The following is a 22655-nucleotide window of genomic DNA, read 5'->3' on the forward strand; positions in this document are numbered from 1 at the left end:
ACACTTAGGAAAAAGCCTAATGAAATATGTGCAAGAAAAAAAAAATACAACATTATTGAGAGACTTAAAGAAGACCCAGACCAAAAAAAAATATTACTTGTCCATGGATTGGAAGACTCTATTACAAAATGTTAATTCTGCCCCCAACTTATCTATAGAATGTAAGCAATCCCATTCAAAATTCCAGCAGGTATTGTGGAAGTCAACAAGTTATTTCTGAAATGTATATGGAAATGCAAAACTAAAATAGCAAATACAATCTAAAAAAAGAGTAAAAAAGAAGATTTACATTACCAGATATTAAGACTAATAAAACCTACAATAACACAGACAGATGATATGGGCATAAGAATACACAGGGGCACAAGGGTGGCTCAGTCAGTTGACGGTCTGACTTCAGCTCAGGTCATGATCTCACAGTGCATGAGGCTGAGCCCCACATCAGGCTCTGTACTGACAATTCAGAGCCTGGAGCCTGCTTCAGATTCTGTGTCTCTGGCTCTCTCTCTGCCCCTCCCCTGTTCATATACTCTCTCTCTCTCTCTCTCTCTCTCTCTCTCTCTCAAAATAAACATTAAAAAGAAATTTTTAAAAAAGAATAAACAAAGAGATCAATGAAACAGAATAGTGTTCAGTGAGCACAACCACTTTGGAAAATTATTTAGCAGAATCAGGTAAAACTTATCATATGGAGATTCTACCACCCCATAAGTCCTCCCTCTCCTGGGCAAGTAACTGTGGCAGGTGCAATGATGGCACCCCAAAGATGGCCACATGCCAATCCCCACAATCTGAGCATATATTGCTCTACATGCAAAAGAGAATTAAGGTTACAGATAGAATTAAAGTTACCTAGTAAGTTGACCTTTAAACAGAGAAATTATCTGGGATTATTCAAGTGGCCCCAATCTAATGAGATAAATCCATGGAGAAGGAAGGCAAAAGAGTCTGTGAGAAGGACTGGACTCACCACTGCTGGCACTGAATATGGAGGAAGAAGCCATAAACCAAGGCATGTGAGTAGCCTCTAGAAGCTAGGAATGGCCCTCAGCTTATAACCAGCATAAAAATGGGGACCTCAGTCCTATAACTACAAGGAGCTGAATCCTGCCAAAAACCAAAATGAACAGGAAACAGCTTTTCCCCTGGAGTTGTTCTTTCCCCAGAAAGAAATGCAGTCCTGCTGACACCTTGAGTTTATCCTGGTAAGACCTATGTGAAACTGCTGACCCCTTGCAGAACTGTAAGAGAATTTGTGTTGTTCCAACCCACCAAGTAATTTGTAATTTGTCACTACAGCAACTGAGAATTAATACAACAGAGCAAACAGGAAACATGAAATATCCAACTACAGTCCATGCCTTGGCTCCTGAGTATGCATGCATGTGTGTGTAACTGGTAATTTCCCTAACTGGTAATTCCAAAGATGACCACTTTTTTTTTTTTTCAATTTTTTTTTATTTTTTTCAATGTTTTTTATTTATTTTTGGGACAGAGAGAGACAGAGCATGAACGAGGGAGGGGCAGAGAGAGAGGGAGACACAGAATCGGAAACAGGCTCCAGGCTCCGAGCCATCAGCCCAGAGCCTGACGCGGGGCTCGAACTCACGGACCGTGAGATTGTGACCTGGCTGAAGTCGGACGCTTAACCGACTGCGCCACCCAGGTGCCCCAAAGATGACCACTCTTAACATAATGCAACAATCCTTCTTTCAATCATAAAAGCACTCCTCCTCTCCCCTTGGGAGATGGCTCAGGACTGGGTCCAAGCAGTTGATTCTGCAGCAAGCCAAGGACCTAGAGGCGCTGTCTGTGCATCCTGGAAGGTACAAATGTGGAGTTTCCTGATCTTGCAGCCTCTGGGTTCCAAAGACTTAACAGTTAACCAGATACCTAACCTAATCAATGAGGGAAAATAGAATAATCAGAGTAAAAACTTTCTTTCACAAAAGGGAATGTAAATCCAGTAATCAGTGATCTGAGTAACACAGTATGTCCCTTTGGGTATGGAGGAAGTTAGGGACAGATCAGTGGACACCTTGCCTGGCTGGGTTCTGCCTGGGTGGAAGTTTTGTTTCTGTTCCCTTCTGTTCTCTATGACCCAGCCTGAGAGGGGTGTTGGGAAGGGTTATAGCCCGGGGACAACATTCTGAGGGTGGAGGTAACCATCCTGGAGGTGGCCTTGGGGAACAGTAAGAGGCCACTGCGCCAGGGCACTTTTTGCTGCCACAATCTCAAACACTATTTTGATGCCAATTGATTTGTTTCCTCTAAGTCCTGCCATGACTACTGCCCCTGTCTCTGTGACTCTAGTCAGTGGCTTCTGATCCAGCCTCCTCTCTGCCTCCAAGCAGTGGGAACAAAGAACTGAGGTAGCCAGGCAGCCCCAACCCAGTCCAGAACCCTGCTCAGGCCCCAGACCACAACCACATCCAGATGTATGGCAGATGCGGAGGTACAGAAGCAGGTGAGAACCTTTGTCAGGAGCAGGCACAGCAAGAGTGGTTTAGGAGGGTCCAGGATCCTTCCCATCCCCCAGGCTATCACATCCCAGTTCCCAGAATACCACAGATTGTCAGTCCCCGCTCTAACTCTGCCTTAGTACAAAGAATTCAACTTTTGCAATTCAAGAAAGTAGGCAATTGCTGGATTGTAAAGTGGCCCTGGTACCCTGGCCCCAGGCAGAGTCCACCTCTTAAATCTCAGGATGCTTTTCCACTTGACAGCTTTCTGCTGTCAAATCAGCAGGACTGAAACCAAATGGGTTGGCCTTGTACTGCCTCACCAGCAGTCTTGATAAATAGCCAACACTATTTACCTAATAACACTATTCTGATATCTAACTAACATCTAACAACATTGGCTCCTCCACCAAGAGTCCTAGGCCCCAAGACCCAGTACCCTTGCTGAGTAATGAACACAGCATAATTCAATCATAAAATGAAACACACATCCTGGTTCTTTTAGGAAACCTACCAACATCTCTTATCTAATTAATTATTACTAAGTTTTCCTTGTTATAAAGTCTAAAGAAAGGGGCCTGGTTTGATACATTATCTGGTCATCTGTTTTCAAGAAACACCAGACAGGGAAATTAGGCAAGAGCATCTGAACTCAAGTGGTTCTAAGAATGAAGATTCCACTGAATCAGGAAGCAGAAGTTTTAAAAGTCTTTTCTGAGGAAAGATTGTAAAGGACTTAGAGACTACTTTTTCAGCACCCCGCACATTAGAAGTAAAGAGGGTTCCATGTGCTGATCTCTGGACCTGCAGCCAGATCTCTGGACCTTTCCAGACTTTGTTCGGACTGGCCTTTACTCTCACCTGGGAGGAGAGGGAAGAAGGACTTTATTTATTTGGGAGGGACTGCACGGGCAAGGCTGGTCCTGAGGAGACTGAGACCCCTTTCCTGCCAACCTTCATCTCCTCCAGCCCCTCCACAAATGCCTCCCACTGCAGTTAAGAGTTTGCTCAGGTGGTTTTGGAAAACTTGAGTGCTGTTTTGAAGTCTGCAACAGCCTGGCTGCATGGTGCTCTCAAGACTGGGGCTCGGTGTTTCTGCCTCCACTACTCTAATCAACTTCATAAAATTCAAAGTAGGAATCTGATGCTGATAGGAAAATACTTAGATTCTCATTATGCTTTCTGAAGAATCCAGAGTCACTAATGTGTTTTATTACTGTTTTTTTTTATTTTTTTTTAATGTTTATTTATTTTTGAGACAGAGAGAGAGAGAGAGAGAGAGAGAGCATGAACGGGGGAGGGTCAGAGAGAGCGAGATACAGAATCTGAAACAGGCTCCAGGCTCTGAGGTGTCAGCAGAGCCCGACGCGGGGCTCGAACTCACGGACCACGAAATCATGACCTGAGCTGAAGTCAGCCGCCTAACGGACTGAGCCACCCAGGCGCCCCAATTACTGGGTTTTTTTTTTTAGTGTCCTGGATTAGTTGCCATTTTATGGACACTGAAAGAAAACAAAAGCACTTCTTGTTCATCATCCCCATGCCGAAGTGAGTGGTTTGAAGTCCTGAGGTCACGGTAATGACCTAAAGGAAGGCAAGGAAGCTCCCCCTGCGATAGCCACACCTCACCTGTCACCTGTTACCTGTCACCCCTGCATGTGGAAACGCTGGGAGGCATTTCCATTACTTACTTAATACCTGGCCCACAAAAACAACGCAAGCATCTCACACACACACACACACACACACACACGCACACACGCACACACGCGCGCACACACACACACACACGCAGCCGGTAGAATGAAGTGTAATGGCCCCTGGGCACAGACTTATGCAGAGGTTGGATGTCAGCCGGTAGCCACTGCTGTTCTGGAATAAACCTTCCTGGGCAGGCTCCTCTGGCCGCGGCATGAGCGTCGGGGCGGCCCCGCCGGGAGGGTTCCTCTGTCCGCAGCGACCACAGGCTCAAAGGGGCTCCTGGTTCAGTTCTGAGTCTTTCGCGCCCCCGCGACGCGTCTCTCCTTGGGGAACCCCCTCCCAGGGAGCGCGTTCCCTGGCGCCCAACCGCGCATCGAGGGAGCCCGTCGGGGTTCCTGCTTTCTCGAGAGGGGGTCCTGCTTTCTCGACCGAAGACCTGCAGAGCGGAGGCGCAGCGCGTGGGGACGAGGCCCTCTCCTGACTCGTGCCGGGGACTCATTCCCGGACGAGAGCGCTCTCCCTGCAGCTGGTGTCGCGGACTTGCCACTGGCGAGTGCCATACGCACCTGCAGACGAGGAAGCCCGCGTTTGTCTGCGCTGAGGGCCCCTAGGGGGAAACCGGCCAATCGCACGCCGCGGGCCCTCGTACCGGGAGGCGGACAACCCTCGCCCCCGACCCCCGGGGCGCGCGCTCCAGTCCTGGAAACGGGTCGGGACGCACCCAGCAGGCAGCCTTCCGGGCGGGGGCGCCTCTTCCCTGGCGCTGGGCGGCGACGCCCCGGGTCGGCGCCCCTTTGTGCGGCCGCCGGCGGGCACCATGCTGTCCATCGGGGGCAGGTACGCGGGGAAGAAGAGGAAAAAGCCGGCGCGGAGGAGGTACTAGGGCACAGGGGGCGCGGGCGGCGGGTGTGGGTCCCATGCCAATCGCACCCGGAGCTCCGCGGGATCCGACGCCGAGAGTACCGGCCTGGGGAGGGTGGAATGCGACGTCAAGATCCCCCAGTCCCACCCCAGAAGTGTCTCTGGGGGTCTTGCTCAGGTCTGGGGGCGGAGGGCGCTGACTGAGCGAGCTCTTCGGGAAGGGCGCGCGGGGTCTCCCGGACCAGGGCGCGCCCGGGGAAGGGTCTCCCGGGTCCACAATGCCGGGACCAGGGCGCGCACGCCGGCAAGGGAAGGGGTCCCGAGTCACGGCGGGGGGTTGGAAGGGAGAGACCTTGCGTGGATGGGTGACTCCCACACTTCACCCCCATTTACCGACGGGATGCCAAGGCCCTGAGCACGGTCCCGACGCGGCAGGGTCCCTTCCACGTTCCTGGCGGGAGAGATCTGTGTGGCCCCTGGAGCTGGGCAGACGTTCCTGAGGACAAAAAATCACAAGCCTGTGGAGAGGTCACTCCTTGGGCAGCGTCCTTGGACCAGATACCCCAGGGTCTGTGCGCGTCCCGGAGCGGCTGGGGCGGGGACCCGGGGCTGGACCACACCTGGCAGCGAGGGCCTGGCGACAACCCGCCCTCAAAGCATATCCCCAGGGACGCAGAGACCCTCCTTCCACCCCCACCCCACCCCCACTGGCGCAAGGGAACCAGCTCCTGGAGGCGGGTCTGTGAGAAATTTCCAAAACCTCTCAAAATATCAATTCTAATTCCATGTCGTTTTAAAATACATAAAATGCCGTGGTAGAAGTGAAGTACAAAAGGGCAAATAGCCCTTGATACCAGTGATAGGAAATGCTCAGAACAGGTAAATCCAAAAGTAGATCGGAGGTGGCAAGGGGGTGGGAGAGGGGAAGTGACTGCTAAGGGTTAGGGGTTTCTCTCAAGGTGCTGAAAAAGTTCTGGACCTGGGGAGTGGTGATGGCGATACAACATCCTGAAGGTGCTTAATGCCACTGAACGGTACACTTTAAAAATGGTTACATTGGTAAAAATTTATGGTGTTTGCATTTTACACAATAAAAAATATACACACCATGAAACTTCTCAGTAGGGGCATAGCTCAGAAACAAGCTCATCATAAGTTATTTGTCCAGGGCAGTGAAACCAGCCATCACTGGTTAATTGAAAAAAAAAAATGTTAAAATGGGGGGAGGCATCCCTAAATGTATTACATATACTGCACATTTTTTTAATTTCACATTTTTATTTAAATTCCAGTTAACTAAAATTAACTTGGTAAGCTTGGTTTCCAGTGTAGAATTTAGCAATTCATCACTTACATATAACACCCAGTGTTCATCACAAGTACCCTCCTAAATACCTATCACCCATTTAGCCCATCCCCACTCACCTCCCTCCATCAACCCTCAGTTTGTTCTCTATCATCAAGAGTCTCTTATGGTTTCCTTCTCTCTCTCTCTCTCTCTCTCTCTCTCTCTTCCCTTCCCTTCCCTTCCCTGTGTTCATCTGTTATGTTTCTTAAATTCCACATATGAGTGAAATCATATGGTATTTGTCTTTCTCTAACTGACCTATTTCACTTAGCATAATACACTCTAGCTCTATCCACAATGTTGCAAATGACAAGATTTCATTCTTTTTGATGGCTGAGTAATATTCCATTGTGTATATATACCACATCTGCTTTATCCATTCATCAGTTGATGGACACTTGTGCTCTTTCTATAGTGTGGCTATTATTGATAATGCTGCTGAAAACATTGGGGTGCATGTGCCCCCTTGAATCAGTATTTTTGTGTGTTTGTTTTTTTATCCTTTGGGTGCAATTGCTGGGATGGGATGGAGGGTAGTTCTATTTTTAACTTTTTGAGGAACCTCCATACTGTTTTCCCGAGTGGCTGCACCAGTTTCCATTCCCACCAGCAGTGCACGAGGGTTCCCCTTTCTCCACATCCTTGCCAACATCTGTTTTTTCCTGAGTTGTTAATTGTAGCCATTCTGACAGGTGTGAAGTAGTATCTCATTGTGGTTTCGATTTGTATTTCCCTGATCATGAGTGATATTGAGAAGCTTTTCATGTATCTGTTAGCCATCTGAATGTCTTCTTTTGAAAAATGTCTGTTCATGTCTTCTGCCCATTTCTTCACTGGATTCTTTGTTTTTGGGTGCTGAGTTTGATAAGTTCTTTATAGATTTTGGATACTAAGACTTTATCAGATATTTCACTTGCAAATATCTTCTCCCATTCTCTAGGCTGCCTATTATTTTTGTTGTTTCCTTCGCTGTGCAAAATATTTTTATCTTGATGAAGTCCCAATAGTTCATTTTTGCTGTTGTTTCCCTTGCCTTCAGTGACATGTCTAGCATGAAGTTGCTGCAACCAAGGTCAAAGAGTTGCCACCTATTTCTTCTCTAGGAGTTTGGTGTTTTCCTGTCTCACATTTAGGTCTTTCATTCATTTCACAAATTTTTTTGTGTGTGTGGTGTAAGAAAGTGGTCCATTCTGTATGTTGCTGTCCAGTTTTCCCAACACCATTTGTTGAAGACACTGTCTTTTTTCCATTGGATATTCTTTCCTGTTTTGTCAAAGATTAGTTGGCCATATAGTTGTAGATCCATTTCTGGGTTTTCTATTCTGTTCCACTGATCTATGTGTCTTTTTTTTGTGTGTGTGTGTGCTGGTACCATATTGTCTTAATGGCTACAGCTTTGTAATATAGCTTGAAGTCTGGAATCATGATGCCTCCAGCTTTGCTTTTCTTTATCAGGATTACTTTGGCTATTCAGGGTCTTTTGTGGTTCCACACAAATTTTAGAACTGTTTGTTCTAGCACTGTGAAAAATGCTGTTGGTATTTTAACAGAGATTGCCTTAAATGTGTAGATTGCTTTGGATAGTATAGACATTTTAACAATGTTTGTTCGTCCAATCCATGAGCATAGAATATTTTCTTTCATAAGTGTTCTATAGTTTTCAGAGTACAGATCTTTTACCTCTTTGGTTAGTTTTATTCCTAAGTATCTTATGGTTTCTGGCACAATTATAAATTGGATCAGTTCCTTGATTTCTTTTTCTAATGCTTCATGATTGGTGTATAGAAATGAAACAGATCTATGTACATTGATTTTATATCCTGAAACTTTGTTGAATTCATGTATCAGTTCTAGCAATGTTTTGATGGTGTCTTTTGGGTTTATACAAAGAGTATCATATCATCTTCAAAGAGTGAAAGTTTGACTTCCTCCTTGCCAATTTGGATGCCTTTTATTCATTTTTGTTGTCTGATTACTGTAGTAATTTTTGTTAGTCTGATTACACACAGACTAACATCGTTAGCAAACCACAAAAAACTGGCACAAGTTTTCAAAACCTCTGGGATGCAGCAAAGGCAGTCATAAGAGGAAACTATATAGCAATCCACACCTTCCTAAAGAAGGAAGAAAGGTCTCAGATACACAACCTAACCTTACGCCTTAAAGAGCTGGAAAATGAACAGCAAATAACACCCAAAACCAGCAGAAGACAGGAAATAATAAAGATCAGAGCAGAAATTAATGCTATCAAAACCAAAAACACAGTAGAACAGATCAATGAAACCAGAAGCTGGTTCTTTGAAAGAATTAACAAAATTGATAAACCACTAGCCAGTTTGATCAAAAAGAAAAAGGAAAGGACCCAAGTAAATAGAATCAAGAATTAAAGAGGAGAGATCACAACCAACGCAGCAGAAATAAAAACAATAATAAGAGAATATTAGAGCAATTATACGCCAATAAGATGGGCATTCTGGAAGAAATGGACAAATTCCTAGAAACATATACACTACCAAAACAGAAACAGGAAGAAATAGAAAATTTGAACAGACCCATAACCAGTAAGGAAATCGAATTAATAATCAAAAATCTCCCCAAAACAAGAGTCCAGGGCAAGATGGCTTTCAACGGGAATTCTAACAAACGTTTAAGGAAGAGTTAACACCTATTCTCTTGAAGGTGTTCCAAAAAGTAGAAATGGAACGAAAACTTCCAAACTCTTTCTATGAAGCCAACATTACCTTGATTCCAAAACCAGACAGAGACCCCACTAAAAAGGAGAACTATAGACCAATTTCCCTGATGAACATGGATGCAAAAATCCTCAACAAGATATTAGCCAACCAGATCCAACAATACGTTAAAACAAGTATTCACCATGACCAAGTGGGATTTATACCTGGCATGCAGGGCTGGTTCAATATCCACAAAACAATTAACATGATTCATCACATCAACAAAAGAGAGTACAAGAACCACACGATCCTCTCAACAGATGCAGAGAAAGCATTTGACAAAATACAGCATCGTTTCTTGATAAAAACCCTCAAGAAAGTAGGGATAGAAGGATCATACCTGGAGATCATAAAAGCCATATATGAATGACCCAACACTAGTATCATCCTCAATGGGGAAAAACTGAGAGCTTTCCTCCTAAGGTCAGGAACAAGACAGGGATGTCCACTCTTGCCACTGTTATTCAACATAGTATTGGAAGTCTTAGCCTCTGCAGTCAGACAACACAAAGAAATAAAAGGCATCCAAATCAGCCAGGAGGAGGTAAAACTTTCACTCATCGCAGATGACACAATACTCTATATGGAAAACCCTAAAGATTCCACCAAAAAACTGCTAGAACGATTCATGAATTCAGCAAAGTTGCAGGACATAAATTCAATGTACAGAAATCGGTTGCATTCCTATACACCAACAATGAAGCAACAGAAAGAGAAATCAAGGAATCGATCCCATTTACAATTGCACCAAAAACCATAAAATATCTAGGACTAAATCTAACCAAAGAGGTGAAAAACCTATACACTGAAAACTATAGGAAGCTTATGAAAGAAATTGAAGAAGACACAAAAAAAATGGAAAAATATTCCATGCTCCTGGATAGGAAGAACAAATATTGTTAAAACGTCAATACTACCCAAAGCAATCTACATATTCAGTGCAATCCCTATCAAAATAATGCCAGCATTGTTCACAGAGCTACAACAAACAATCCTAAAATTTGTATGGAACCAGAAAAGACCCCAAATAGCCAAAGCAATCTTGAAAAAGAAAACCAAGTCAGGAGGCATCACAATCCCGGACTTCAAGCTATACTACAAAGCTGTAATCATCAAGACAGTATGGTACCGACACAAAAACAGATACTCAGATCAACGGAACAGAATAGAGAACCCGGAAATCAACCCACAAACGTATGGCCAACTAATCTTTAACAAAGCAGGAAAGAATATCCAATGGAATAAAGACAGTCTCTTCAGCAAGTGGTGCTGGAAAAACTGGACAGCGACATGCAGAAGAATGAACGTGGACCACTTTCTTACACCATACACAAAAATGAACTCAAAATGGATGAAAGATCTAAATGTAAGACAGGAACCCATCAAAATCCTAGAGGAGAAAGCAGGCAAAAACCTCTTTGATCTTGGCCGCAGCAACTTCTTACTCAACACGTCTCCGGAGGCAAGGGAAACAAAAGCAAAAATGAACTATTGGGACCTCATCAAAACAAAAACTTCTGCACAGCGAAGGAAACAATCAGCAAAACTAAAAGGCAACCTACAGAATGGGAAAAGATATTTGGAAATGACATATCAGATGAAGGGTTACTATCCAAAATCTGTAAAGAACTTATCAAACTCACCCAAAAAACAAATCATCCAGTGAAGAAATGGGCAAAAGACATGAATAGACACTTCTCCAAAGAAGACATCCAGATGGCCAACTGACACATGAAAAAATGCACAACATCACTCATCATCAGGGAAATAAAAATCAAAACCACAGTGAGATACCACCTCATACATGTCAGTATGGCTAACATTAACAACTCAGGCAACAACAGATGTTGGCAAGAATGCGGAGAAAGAGGATCTCTTTTGCACTGTTGGTGGGCTTTCCAGCCACTCTGGAAAACAGTATGGAGGTTCCTCAAAAACCTAAAAATAGAATTACCCTATGACCTAGCAATTGCCCTACTAGGTATTTATCCAGGGGATACAGGTGTGCTGTTTTGAAGGGAAACATGCACCCCAATGTTTATAGCAGCACTATCAACAACAGCCAAAGTATGGAAAGAGCCCAAACATCCATCAATGGATGAATGGATAAAGAAGATGTGGTATATATGTACAATGGAGTAGTACTCGGCAATCAAAAAGAATGAAATCTTGCCATTTGCAAGTACATGGCTGGAACTGGAGGGTATTATGCTAAGTGAAATTAGTCAATCAGAGAAAGACAAATATCATATGACTTCACTCATATGAGGAATTTAAGAGACAAAACAGATGAACATAAGGGAAGGGAAACAAAAATAATATGAAAACAGGGAGGGGGACAAAACATAAGAGACTCCTAAATATAGAGAACAAACAGAGGATTAATGGAGGGCGTGTGGGAGGGGGGATGGGCGAAGTGGGTAAGAGACACTAAGGTATCTACTCCTGAAATCATTGTTGCACTATATTATAACTAATTTGGATGTCAATTTTAAAAAATAAACTTAAAAAAAAACTGGCACAATGTTCTACACCATGGCATCTATGTTTTGTAATTGATCCTTAAGCAACCTAGGAGGTAGAGACTTCTATTATCATCCCCCTCTTAGGGCTGAGGCATAGAGCCTGGGTGGTGAAGGGGCTTCCCAGTTTACCTGCTGCCTCACTTGGACCTGGCCTCTTTCTGTGGCTTGTTGAAAGAGGCTGGGATCCTGCTGGAGAAGACGAGGGAAAACCTCATGAGACAGGGTCACCTGGTGAGCAGGTTCCAAGGAACCTTAGGGGGTAGTGAACTGAGCTGTTGAGCCCCCTCCTCATTCATTTGGCTGGCTGGTCCCCCCAGTTCGGGCTATTATGAATAAGGTGCTATAAATAGTCTTTTGTGGACATATACTTTCATTTCATCCCAGTAAGCACCTAGGATTGGAATTTCTATGCCATGTTTAACATTTTAAAAAACTGAAATCATTTTCCAATGAATGAGAGTTCGTTACTCCAGATCCCCTCCAACACTTGATGTTGTCAATCTTTTTAATTTTAGCCATTTTAATATATATGTACAAGTAATTTATTTTAATTTGCAGTTTTCTGATGAATTATAATGTTGCCTATGATCCCATATGCTTTTTGGCTATTAGTATATTTTCTTTAGTGAAGTATCTATTCAAATTATTTACCCATTTCTAATGGATTAGTGAAAGTCCTTTATGTATTCTGGATACAATAACTTTTTTTCAACTACATATACTACATATACTTTTTTCCATACTTAGTTTCTTAATTTTGTTGAAGTCCAGCTTACCAATCTTTTTCTGTTCTGGTTTGTGCTTTTTGTGACCCATCTAAGAAATCTTTGCACATCACAAGATCTTGAAGATTTCCTCCTGTTCATGTCTGTAGGATCTATAACTATTTCCCTTCCTTCCTTACTATTGGTAATTAGCATTTTCTTTTGGGGGGAATTGATTTGATAGATGATTATCAATTTCATTGATATTTTCAGTTTTCACTTTCATTTATTTCCTCCATTTTCTGTTTCATTGTTCTGCTTTTACTTGATTATTTTCTTCCTTGTACATACTTTGGGCTTAGTTTACTCTTGTGTTTCTAGCTTTTAAGAAGGAAACTCAGATCATTTACTATAAAACTTTCTCCTTTTCATATGTAAGTAAGGCGATAGTCTTCCCTCTACACATTGCATTAACTGCACCCCACAAATTTTGGTATGTTGTCCTTCATTACCAATTAGATTTTTTCTTATTTCCTTTGTGATTTCTCCTTTGGCCCATGAGTTGTTTTATTTTTTTTAAGTTCATTTATCTGTTTTGAGAGAGAGAGAGAGAGTACAAGCAGGGGAGGGGCAGAGAAAAGGACACAGAATCCCAAGCAGGCTCTGTGCCATCAGCATAGAGACTGACGCACGGCTGGAAACTCACAAACTATGAGATCATGACTTGAACCAAGATCAAGAGTTGAATGCTAATTGACTGAGCCACCCAGGCACCCTGGGCACATGAGTTATTTTAAAATGTGTTAATTTGCAAATATTTGAGGATTTTTCAGATATCTTTGTTACTGTTTCTTAAATATCATTGTGTCTGACAATGTACTCCGTATGATTTCAATCTATTTAAACATACTGAGACTTGTTTTATGGCCCAGAATATAGTCTCCCTTGATGAATTTCTGCTTGTGCATAAAAAGAATCTATATTCTGCAGCTGTTTGTTGTAGTGTTTTACAAATATCAATCATACTAAGTTAGAGGAGAGGGTCCATGTCTTGTATATCCTTAATAATTTTCTAACTATCTGTCCTATCATTTAGTGAGAGAACACTGCAGCAGTCCCCAATTCTACTTATGAATTTGTCTGTTCCTCCTACCAGCTGTCTCAGTTCTTGATCCACATATTTTGAAACTCTGTGAATATATATATATATATATATATATATAATGACTTTTTTTAAATTATGAAAACATCTCTCTTTATCTTTGGTAAGTCTTCTCTGTCTGATAATATAACCACTCAGGCACTCCAGCTTTCTTATGTCTAATGTGCACATGGTATGTCTTTTTCAATCCTTTTACTTTAACCTATCTGTGTCTTTACATTCAAATTGTGTTTCCTCTAGACACCATATATTGGGTTTTGTTTTTTCAGCCAGTCTGATATTCTCTGCTTGTTTACATTTTTGTAATCTCAATGTGGTTGAGTTTAAGTCTGCCATTTTATTTCTATTTGTTCCATCTATTCTTTGTTATTTTTCCTTCCTTTCTTTGGATTTAATTCTTTTTTAGTATCTCATATATCTCCTTTTGTGACTTATTAGTTGTACCTCTTTGCTTTATATTTTCAGTGTTTGCCCTGAGGCTTACAGTGTAAATCTTAACTGATACTATCTATTTTCAAATAATATGATACTGCTGTATGGATAATGTAATCACCTCAGAATAATATAATTCCATGTCCCTTCCATCCTTTGTGCTATTGTTTTCATACATTCTACATATGCCATAAACACCACAGTGCAACACTATTATTTTTCTTTAAGTAGTCAATCATGTTTTAAGTAAATTAAAATCATTAAATTTTTATCATCTACAGCATTGTTTATTCTTTCATGGAGATCCATATTTCTGTCTAATATCATTTTTCTTCAGCTTGAAGAACCTTTTTTAATATTTATTGTAGCTCAGGGGCGCCTAGGTGGCTCTGTCGGTTAAGCGTCTCACTTCGGTTCAGGTCATGATATCACAGTTCATGAGTTCGAGCCCCATGTCGGGCTCTGTGCTGCCAGCTCTCTGCCCCTCTCTCTCTGCCCCTCCCCCACTCACACTCTGTCTCTCTCTCTCTCCTTCAAAAATAAATAAACATTAAACAAATTTTAATATTTATTGTAGCTCAAATCTTCTGTAAACATTCTTTGAGTTTTTCTTTGTCTGAAAATGTCTTTACTTTGCCTTCATTTTTAAAGGATCTTTTCCTCAGTCATGGAATTCTGGGTTAAAAATTCCTTCTTTCAGTACATTAAAGATGTCATCCCATTGCGTCTTGGCTGGCATTTTTTCTGATGAGAAGTGAGCATTCATTGTATCTTAATTCATCTGTATGAAATGGGTCTTTTTTCTCCGGCTCTCTCCGTCACTGGTTTTCAGCAATGTAATTACAATGTACCTTGGTCTGTGTGTGCATACAGAAAAGGAGAGAGCACATACACATAGATGTGTGTTAATGTAGGTTTGTGAGTGTGTGTGTGTGTGTGTGTGTGTGTGTGTAGGCTCAATTCTTAATAATTTCCTAAATGGAGTTTCAGCCATTTCAGTGTTAATTGTGGTATAGATTTCCTAATTTAAAAAATTGCATATGGATGCAAATATGTCAGGCTACCAGAAAGTGGGGAGGAATGGCCAGTCCCCAGCTCCTGGTGCTTTGAGGGCCACCAGGTCTAACATGTGCACAGTATGAAGTGGCCTCATCCATCCCCTGGGCCCACTGGCCAGGAGGGCAGAGCCTCCGTGGCGTTTTATGCATGGGCAGAACCTGAAACTGTGGAACAAAGGTTTCTGCCTCCAAACACGAGGAACGTGGGCCAGATAGTGTCTGGCACACCATTGGGGCCCTGTGGGTGATACAAGCGACAGTGCAGAGAAAGGCAGAGAATAATGGCTTCTCTCTCCCCCCCAAGTCCTAAACCACAGCCTCCAGAAGGAGCCAAGTCCAACCCTTCTAAACGGCACCGGGACCGCCTGAATCAAGAGCTGACCAAACTGACCAACTTGCTGCCCTTCCCTGAGGATGTGCGAGCCCGGCTTGACAAGCTCTCCATCCTCAGGCTGATTGTGGGCTACCTAAAGGTGAAGAGCTACTTTGCAGGTAAGTGGCAGCCGTGGTTTCCAAAATAAGCTATGAGAGGAGCCTGTGCACACAAGCACTTGGAGTTAGTTAACCTTCTGTCCGGGCAAAGGCTGCACCATGGTGTTTGGTCTCAGGCAGAGGAAGAAGGCAGCATGCTCAGCACAGGTGCAATAGGTGAACCAGAATGCAAGCGCGTAAGTGGATGCCCAACCTGATGTGTAAATTCTGGGCTCCACACCATCTCTCAGGCTGTCCATGGAAGGAGATGAACACAGGTCCCAGCCTGGCTGTGTTTTGCACCAGGCTCAGAGACTGGCATATGCAGAAATCCCTAGCTGATGGCCTGAATTCTTTCCTTCCGTTAATTTGTCATTTCTTGTGATAAGCCAAGTGCTCCTCCACCTTGCAAAACTTTGGTTTAGAACAACCATTTTTATGAAACTAGGATATGAATTGAGATATTTCTTATTATCTTCTGGAGCACTTATTCTCCTAAAGTTCTTTACCATGTAATGGGCACAGTCTACTCTTCCATGTCCTGCCTGCTAATTCACTGTGTCATTGCTGAAAGTTAGTTTTAACCCATTCCTGCAAGTGGAACTTTTACTCAGTAAATCCAGATGCAACTGAACACAGGTGAGCTTGTGGCCGCCAGTTTCTCCTGGAGGAGGAAAGTGTGTCCCTTCTTAACTGGTAACATGCAGTCCAGGAAGACAGACAGGAAGACTCTGGGCCTGGATAACATGTAACAAATTGTTACAGCAGCTCAAAATAGAAATTAAAAAATTAGTTGGATCTAGTCGACATTGAAAATACACTGAGAATTATGAAACTGCCCAAAATGCACTGAAAACTTTAGAGGAGCAGCAGCTATTTAATCGCATATAACAGTAATGTGGAATAGCCATGTAATGGTCAAACACATTTGAGGTGCTGGCCAGGGGTCTGGGGTCAGAGGGCCAGGATGACTGCTGAACAGATACAGGGTTTTCTTTTGGGGTGTTGACAGTATTTTGGATCTCGACGGAGGTGGAGGTTGCACAACATTGTGAATGTGCTCAATGCCACAGGGCTGCTCAGTTTAAAATGGTTAATTTTATACTTTATGAATCCTACAGGGGCTGAAATCCTTTGAGGGAAGGGAAGCATAGGCCCTTCAAAGTCCTCTCATTACCCAGAGCCTTGCCTTGAATAGCCTTGCCTCTGTTTCCAGGCTGCCTGCCTAGAGCTGTGCCGGGGCCTTCTCTCCTCCAGATGTCTCTGGTTTGTGCCATGAGCACAGGGGCTGTGCTGCAGGCCACTGACAGTGGTGGAGACCTTAGACCCTCTGACCTGGGTCTGGTTTCCCCCAAGGATGGCCCAAAGGAAAGAGGCACATATGTGCCCCTGGGATGCTCTGGAGAGCTGCTGTCTTTACTAGTTGTGTGTTGTGAACTGCTTTCACATGGAAACACCTTGATCCTCAGCCAGTCTAAAACCTGGTCTGTTCAGAGCTGTGGATCTCAGTCCTGTCTCTCCCACCACTTTTGTACACTCCTCCTCTGGGTCTCTCCTCTGAATGGATGAATGACTTACAAGGCTGTTTCTCATGTAGGCAGGAGTAGGGACAGCCTGGGTGAGAGGCACAGCTCCCTCAAGAGCCAGCCTAAGGAAAACAGTCCCCATTCCTTTTGGACCCTCAAACAGGCAGGAAGGCTGGACCCACAGGATCCACACACACAACGGCTTTGTTGAGGACCCACTACTGTCCACAGGATCCTAGCCTCCCCAAGCCATAGAACCCAATGAGCTGCCATATCAAGGTCCCAGCTTCCTCCTGCCATGGCCTAAGACCGAGGCTAGGGTTTTCCCTATCCCTGCCTACTTCCGCATTCAACAGGACAGGTGCCATGTGTCAAAAGTTTCATAACTAAGCAGTTAACCCACATTCATCTGCTATATGCTCTTCAAATCCAGATGCCCGGTTCTCCCTTTCTTTGTGACTCAGCATTATATAATTTTCATATTATGTAATTCATAAAAAAGGATTGTCATCTATTGAGCATCCTCTATGAGCCATGCTTTTTGTCCAGGTATCTCATCTGAGTCTGTGAGGCACTGTCATCATCTATCTGCCAGTACTGATAGAAAAGTGAGGCTCAGAGAACTCAAGGATTTTTAAGGTGGCACAGCAGAGAGAGAGAGCCAGGTCTGAACCTGCTCTCACTGCACTAGGCAGAGTCTCTGTTGCCATGAAAATGAGGTAATTTGAAATCACAAACTCAAGCTAGAGAGAACTGGATGGCCCATCACTTGGGTCTTAGACCAGCTGGGGCCCACTGTAGAGTAAGAAGATAAAGAGACTTTGCTGGAGACCTGGAGATGGGGGCGGGGGCAGGGGGGGGTGGCGCAGGGGAAGCACATAGTCACATGTCCCAAAGAGACAACTGGCTGAACGAGAACCCACTGTTCACACTCCTGTGGGAACTTGGGGGAGAGCCTGGCTGGGACTGTTCTGCCGATGGAGGAGCACATTAGCACTCAGCTTGCAGGGAGGTGCAGGAGCCTGAGAAGACATGGAATGCCTCTGTAGAGTGGTGCAGAACTGGAGGTGTGAGGGCATTCTAGATCCCCACCAGCCTGGGCCTGGCCCAAATGCCTCATTCTTCACAGAAGAATGTCTTATTTCTAGGCTGTCTCTATGTGGGGCTGCTCTTGGGTTGAATTCGTTCCCCAGCACCAGCCCCCTTCCCACACCTTAATCTTCCCCAGACAACCAGCTACGTCTCTAGCATGCAGGCCACTCCAGTGGTCCCGGGCCAGAGACAGAGGCAGGAGTGCCCTGGTTTCCACAGGGTTCTCTGATGAACCCTGTGATGAGCTTGTTTTTAAAACAACTTGCAGACCGCTCTGTACAAATGACTTTCCTCTGATTTCAAGCAGCCTCGACTTTTCACAGCTGCTCTGTCTTAGATGTTGGCTTGAACAAGCATGAGCAGCTCCAGTAGCCCTTGGGTTTCTTTCCAGGAACCATGGCCAGATCACTTAATGGGCACTTCTGAGGCTGTAAGATGCTTTCCTTTTTTCCCCCCTCTTTATTTCAGAGCTGTCATGTATTTTTTTTTATTTCTTCCAAATTTTTATTTAGATTCTAGTTTGTTAACATATAGTGTAATATTGGTTTCCAGAGTATAATTTAGTGATGTATCACTGACCTATAACACCCAGTGCTCATCAGAAGAAATGCCCTCCTTAATACCCATCACCCATTTAGCCCATCCCCCCACCCTCCCTCCATCAACCCTCAGTTTGTTTCCTGTTAAGACGGTTTCCTCAAACACAAGCTATACCAACAAGATTATTACATATTTGTTTTCAATGCCACCTTTGTCTTCCTCAGCCATCCTAAAGGACAGCATTGCAGACTGCTCAGGTGACCCACCCATGAATCCAGGAGGAAGTGAGCATACCTCTCCACAGGTCAATGTAGAACTGTTTTCTGAAGGGGACTTGCTTCTTCAGGTACTGTATGATATTTTCCAACTCTATTCCCTGTCAGTGGTTATAATTATAACAGAACCAGGCCTCAGAGTTTTCCAGAAAAATTTTGTTTCAACTCTTACTGGATTTATCTTTAATTGCCATGAACAGTTTCTGGTTGAATAGAGTATTCTATATCTCTTTTTCCCATTTTTTGGATAATTCTATAACTATTGTGCCATGTGGGTGGGAGTCACACATGAGAAGAGTCAGAAACCCTGGATGTCAGTCCTTAATGGCCACCTGCTAGTCAAGTAGCAGCCAACTCTCCCCACAAGGATGATGCTGCATTTCCCTGCCTGCCTCAGGGGTTGTAAGACTCAGAAAGCTGTCTTTCCAAAGACTGTGTGCTTCAGATCCAGGAAATCTTTACTTTCAGGACACTAGGGGGTGTGTAGGTGCAGTCGGGGTTTGGTGCTGTCTTCAGATGAATCATGTGAATCAAAGAGTCTGTTCCCTGGAGTTTGGCGGCACAAGCATTGGTTTGCAGTTCCTGATAAGGGCCTTTTCAGTGAGATAAGAGCCTTTCTGGAAGTGTCGTTTCCAAAAGACAAAATTTCCCGGTTGCACGATGTGATGCTTAAGGTCTTTCACTCCTGGGAACACACTGTGAAAACATGTAGTCCTTATTCCCAGATCAGATGCCAAAAGTATCAAACCTGAATTTGAGAAAACTGAAAAAATTTTTGGAGACTTTATATCTCTTTAAGGCCAAAAAGTTTAACAGGTGAATACTGTCTTCCTGTGAAGAAGTTTAAGAAGCAAATCATCTACACATTGTAGCAAAGTAAACCCTGAAGAAAACTATAGCATGCAGGTCAGCTTTTAAGTTTTGTGAAAAGTAAGAAGGACACTCTGTGAAGCCCTGGGGCATTACTGTCCAGGTATTTCCATTCTTTCTAAGTGAAAGCAAATAGATGTTAGCTATCCTTAATCAACTGGAATACTAAGAAATGCACTGCATAGATCAATTGCAGTGAAAAAAATTTGCTATCATCAGGAATGGATATTGGTAACACACAGGGGTTAGGAAGAACAGGGTAATGAAGGATTACAGTGTTATTTATTGCTCAGAGGTCCTGGACAAACCTTCATCCCTGGCCATTGGGTTTTATCACAGGTAAATTAGGAGTGTTAGAGGGACTAGTGCAGCATATAATGAGGCCCTGAGCCTTGTAATCTTCTATTATGGTCATAATGCCTTATAGGACTTCTTTCTTTATAGGCTATTGATTAATTCTGGGGAGAGGTTTTGAGGGATCTCTTTGAATCTTGATGGGAGGTGCACTGTAGATTCTGCCAGTAGCAGATGAAGATTTTGTCCATAAGAACGATGGTAGCTGATTCAATAGGAACAAATGATCAGTGTCTCCAGACTCAGCTAAACCACAAGAGATGGAGCAAATAGATTTCAAAGGGTCATTTAATTCACCTCATTGGCTATTTGATTAATACTGTCAAATTCTTGAATTATACCCCCCTCTGCCGCCTTTGCCTCAGTTAATTTAGAAACAGTATTTTTCAAAGATGCAAACTTAGAATCCTGAAAATTGGTACCCTCAAGGCACCAATTAAAGTAGTTATCCCATTCAGTTTGTTTACTTTGTTTTGTTTTGTTTTGTTTTGTTTGCAGACAAGGGTTTCTAATGTAATTATAAGAAAAAAATTGGGAAGATCAAATGTTCTTCCATATTGGCCATTGAAGTTCTACATTACTTTCAGTTAAGTTGGTATATTTAGTTAGAAATGCACATGAGGGGGGCCATGATTTTAAAACATAAAATCGACAGAGGACCCAGAATGGGGGGGCACCCTCAAAGCATTTTGATGATTGTGATCTGTTTTATTAGAGTCTTTTTCCTAAAGCCAAAGAAAATTCCTAAACAGTACAGTTCCAGTAGAAACAGCCTGGTTTCAAAGGTATCGGACCAAAGTCAGCATATTTCCAACAGGCACAGTTTCAACAGGAAAAGTTAAGTTCTAAAAAAGAGTGGGACCAAAGTCCAAATGAGTACTCTCAGAGGGCAAGGCCTTAACACAGATCCTTAATAAAGCATGGAGAAATCAAAACAGAAAGAGAGCAGAACTCAAAACCCAGAAGAAAACAGCCTCAAACTCCAAGGTTCACCAAGAAAGCAGTGAGCTCAAGTAGCTCTGTGGATACCAGTGGCTTTTGCTCATCACCCCAGGAATTGTTGAGGCGGGGAGGGGAGGATCTTTTCTCGATCCCACTTCTGACACCAAGTAACATTTACCTTGAAAATAAACTGTCAGCTGTTTTACCAGAAAGCATAGGTTTACTTGGGAGCCATAGGGAATTGCAATTTGGGACAAACAAATCTATTGAAAAACGATAGGCAAGTCCATACAACAAAAGAGAAGAGACTCTTTTACAGAGGAGAAGGAGAAATTGGAAGGGGATGTTGTAAACAGAAAGTCCATTAGAATAAACTGGGAGCTGGAAGTATAGTGACTTCTCATTGGCTGGGGTGTGACAGTCTTAGGCTGAGATTTGAACATCTCTTACTGGCTAGGCTGGTTCGGGGGGGAGGAGGAAATCCTTCTTCCTCCTGCTGGTAGCAAAATAGCTAAAGTAGTATCAACTTGCAAGATATATCTCTTCCTGTTGTGCTCTGCAATTGATGATGAGTTGTAAGACATGAGAGCTCCCCCTCTGATCCCCCAGCTCCATGATTTAAAAACAGGTTTCCTTTTATATTCACAGAAATATTTGACTTCATTTTGTGGGAGCACGTTCAGATGTTTGGCATTCAAGATCAAATCAAATTTAAATCATTCCATTTTTCTAAAAACGCACAATTAAGAGGGTGAAATAGTAGACCAGCTAAAATTTAACAGAGAAAATCATGGAAAGACACAATTTGGAAGAGCCACAGGGTCAGAAAAGTCTCAAAATCTACCAAAACCTTGCCCTTGTAATGTCCAACTGCAACTGGACCATCGTCTAGAACAATAGAGCAACCCATTAACAATTAGTGAAGGCTAACAGCTTGAAGTTTAGTGGTGAGATCAGGGAAGGAGATAATAAACCGCAAAGGTAAACACCGTTGTCACTATCTGCTGATCAGGAAGACTATGTACATACCCAAGGCTATGCCTTATGGGGAATGAGATTAGAGGCTGCCGGGGGTGAGGGAATTAGACTTCACTGAACTAATCCATCCAGATCATTAAATAAACAAGCAAACAAGAGAGGTGGAGATCATTATCCAGTTAGTATATTACCTAAAGATGTAGTTCTCAACAATAAATCATGAGACATGTAAAGAAACAGGAAAGTGTGACTCATGTAGAGAACTAAAAGAGGGAATAGAAACTGCCCTTGAGTGACCCAGATGTTGAATATACCAGATAAAACTTCTAAGTGGTTTTTATAAATATGCTCAAAGAATGAAAGGAAATAATTTTTAAAATTAAAGGAAGATGACAAAGTCTCATCAAATAGAAAATATCCATGAAGTGAGATATAAAAGGAACTACATGGAAATTCTAGAGTTGAAAAATATAATAACTGAAATGAAAAATTCACTAGAGGCACCAATAGTATACTTGAGCTGGTAGAAGAATCATGGCAGGATTTGAAGATAGATAGAGATTATGCAGTCTGCAGCACACACATGCACACGCACATACACACACACACACACACACAC

General features: G+C 43.1%; 1 protein-coding gene across 1 annotated transcript in view; it reads left to right on the plus strand.

Moving 5' to 3' along the window:
* Positions 1-18751: 18751 nt before the first annotated feature.
* The window catches only part of LOC125920637 (aryl hydrocarbon receptor-like), a 50051-nt gene continuing 46147 nt past the window's right edge, over positions 18752-22655 (plus strand). Inside the window, exon 1 of the mRNA XM_049627653.1 lies at positions 18752-18963. Coding sequence (XP_049483610.1) covers positions 18820-18963 — 144 coding nt within the window. The 5' untranslated portion in view covers positions 18752-18819. The remainder of the gene's footprint in view (positions 18964-22655) is intronic.

This window comes from Panthera uncia, chromosome C2 (assembly GCF_023721935.1).
Source record: "Panthera uncia isolate 11264 chromosome C2, Puncia_PCG_1.0, whole genome shotgun sequence".
Lineage (NCBI taxonomy): Eukaryota > Metazoa > Chordata > Mammalia > Carnivora > Felidae > Panthera > Panthera uncia.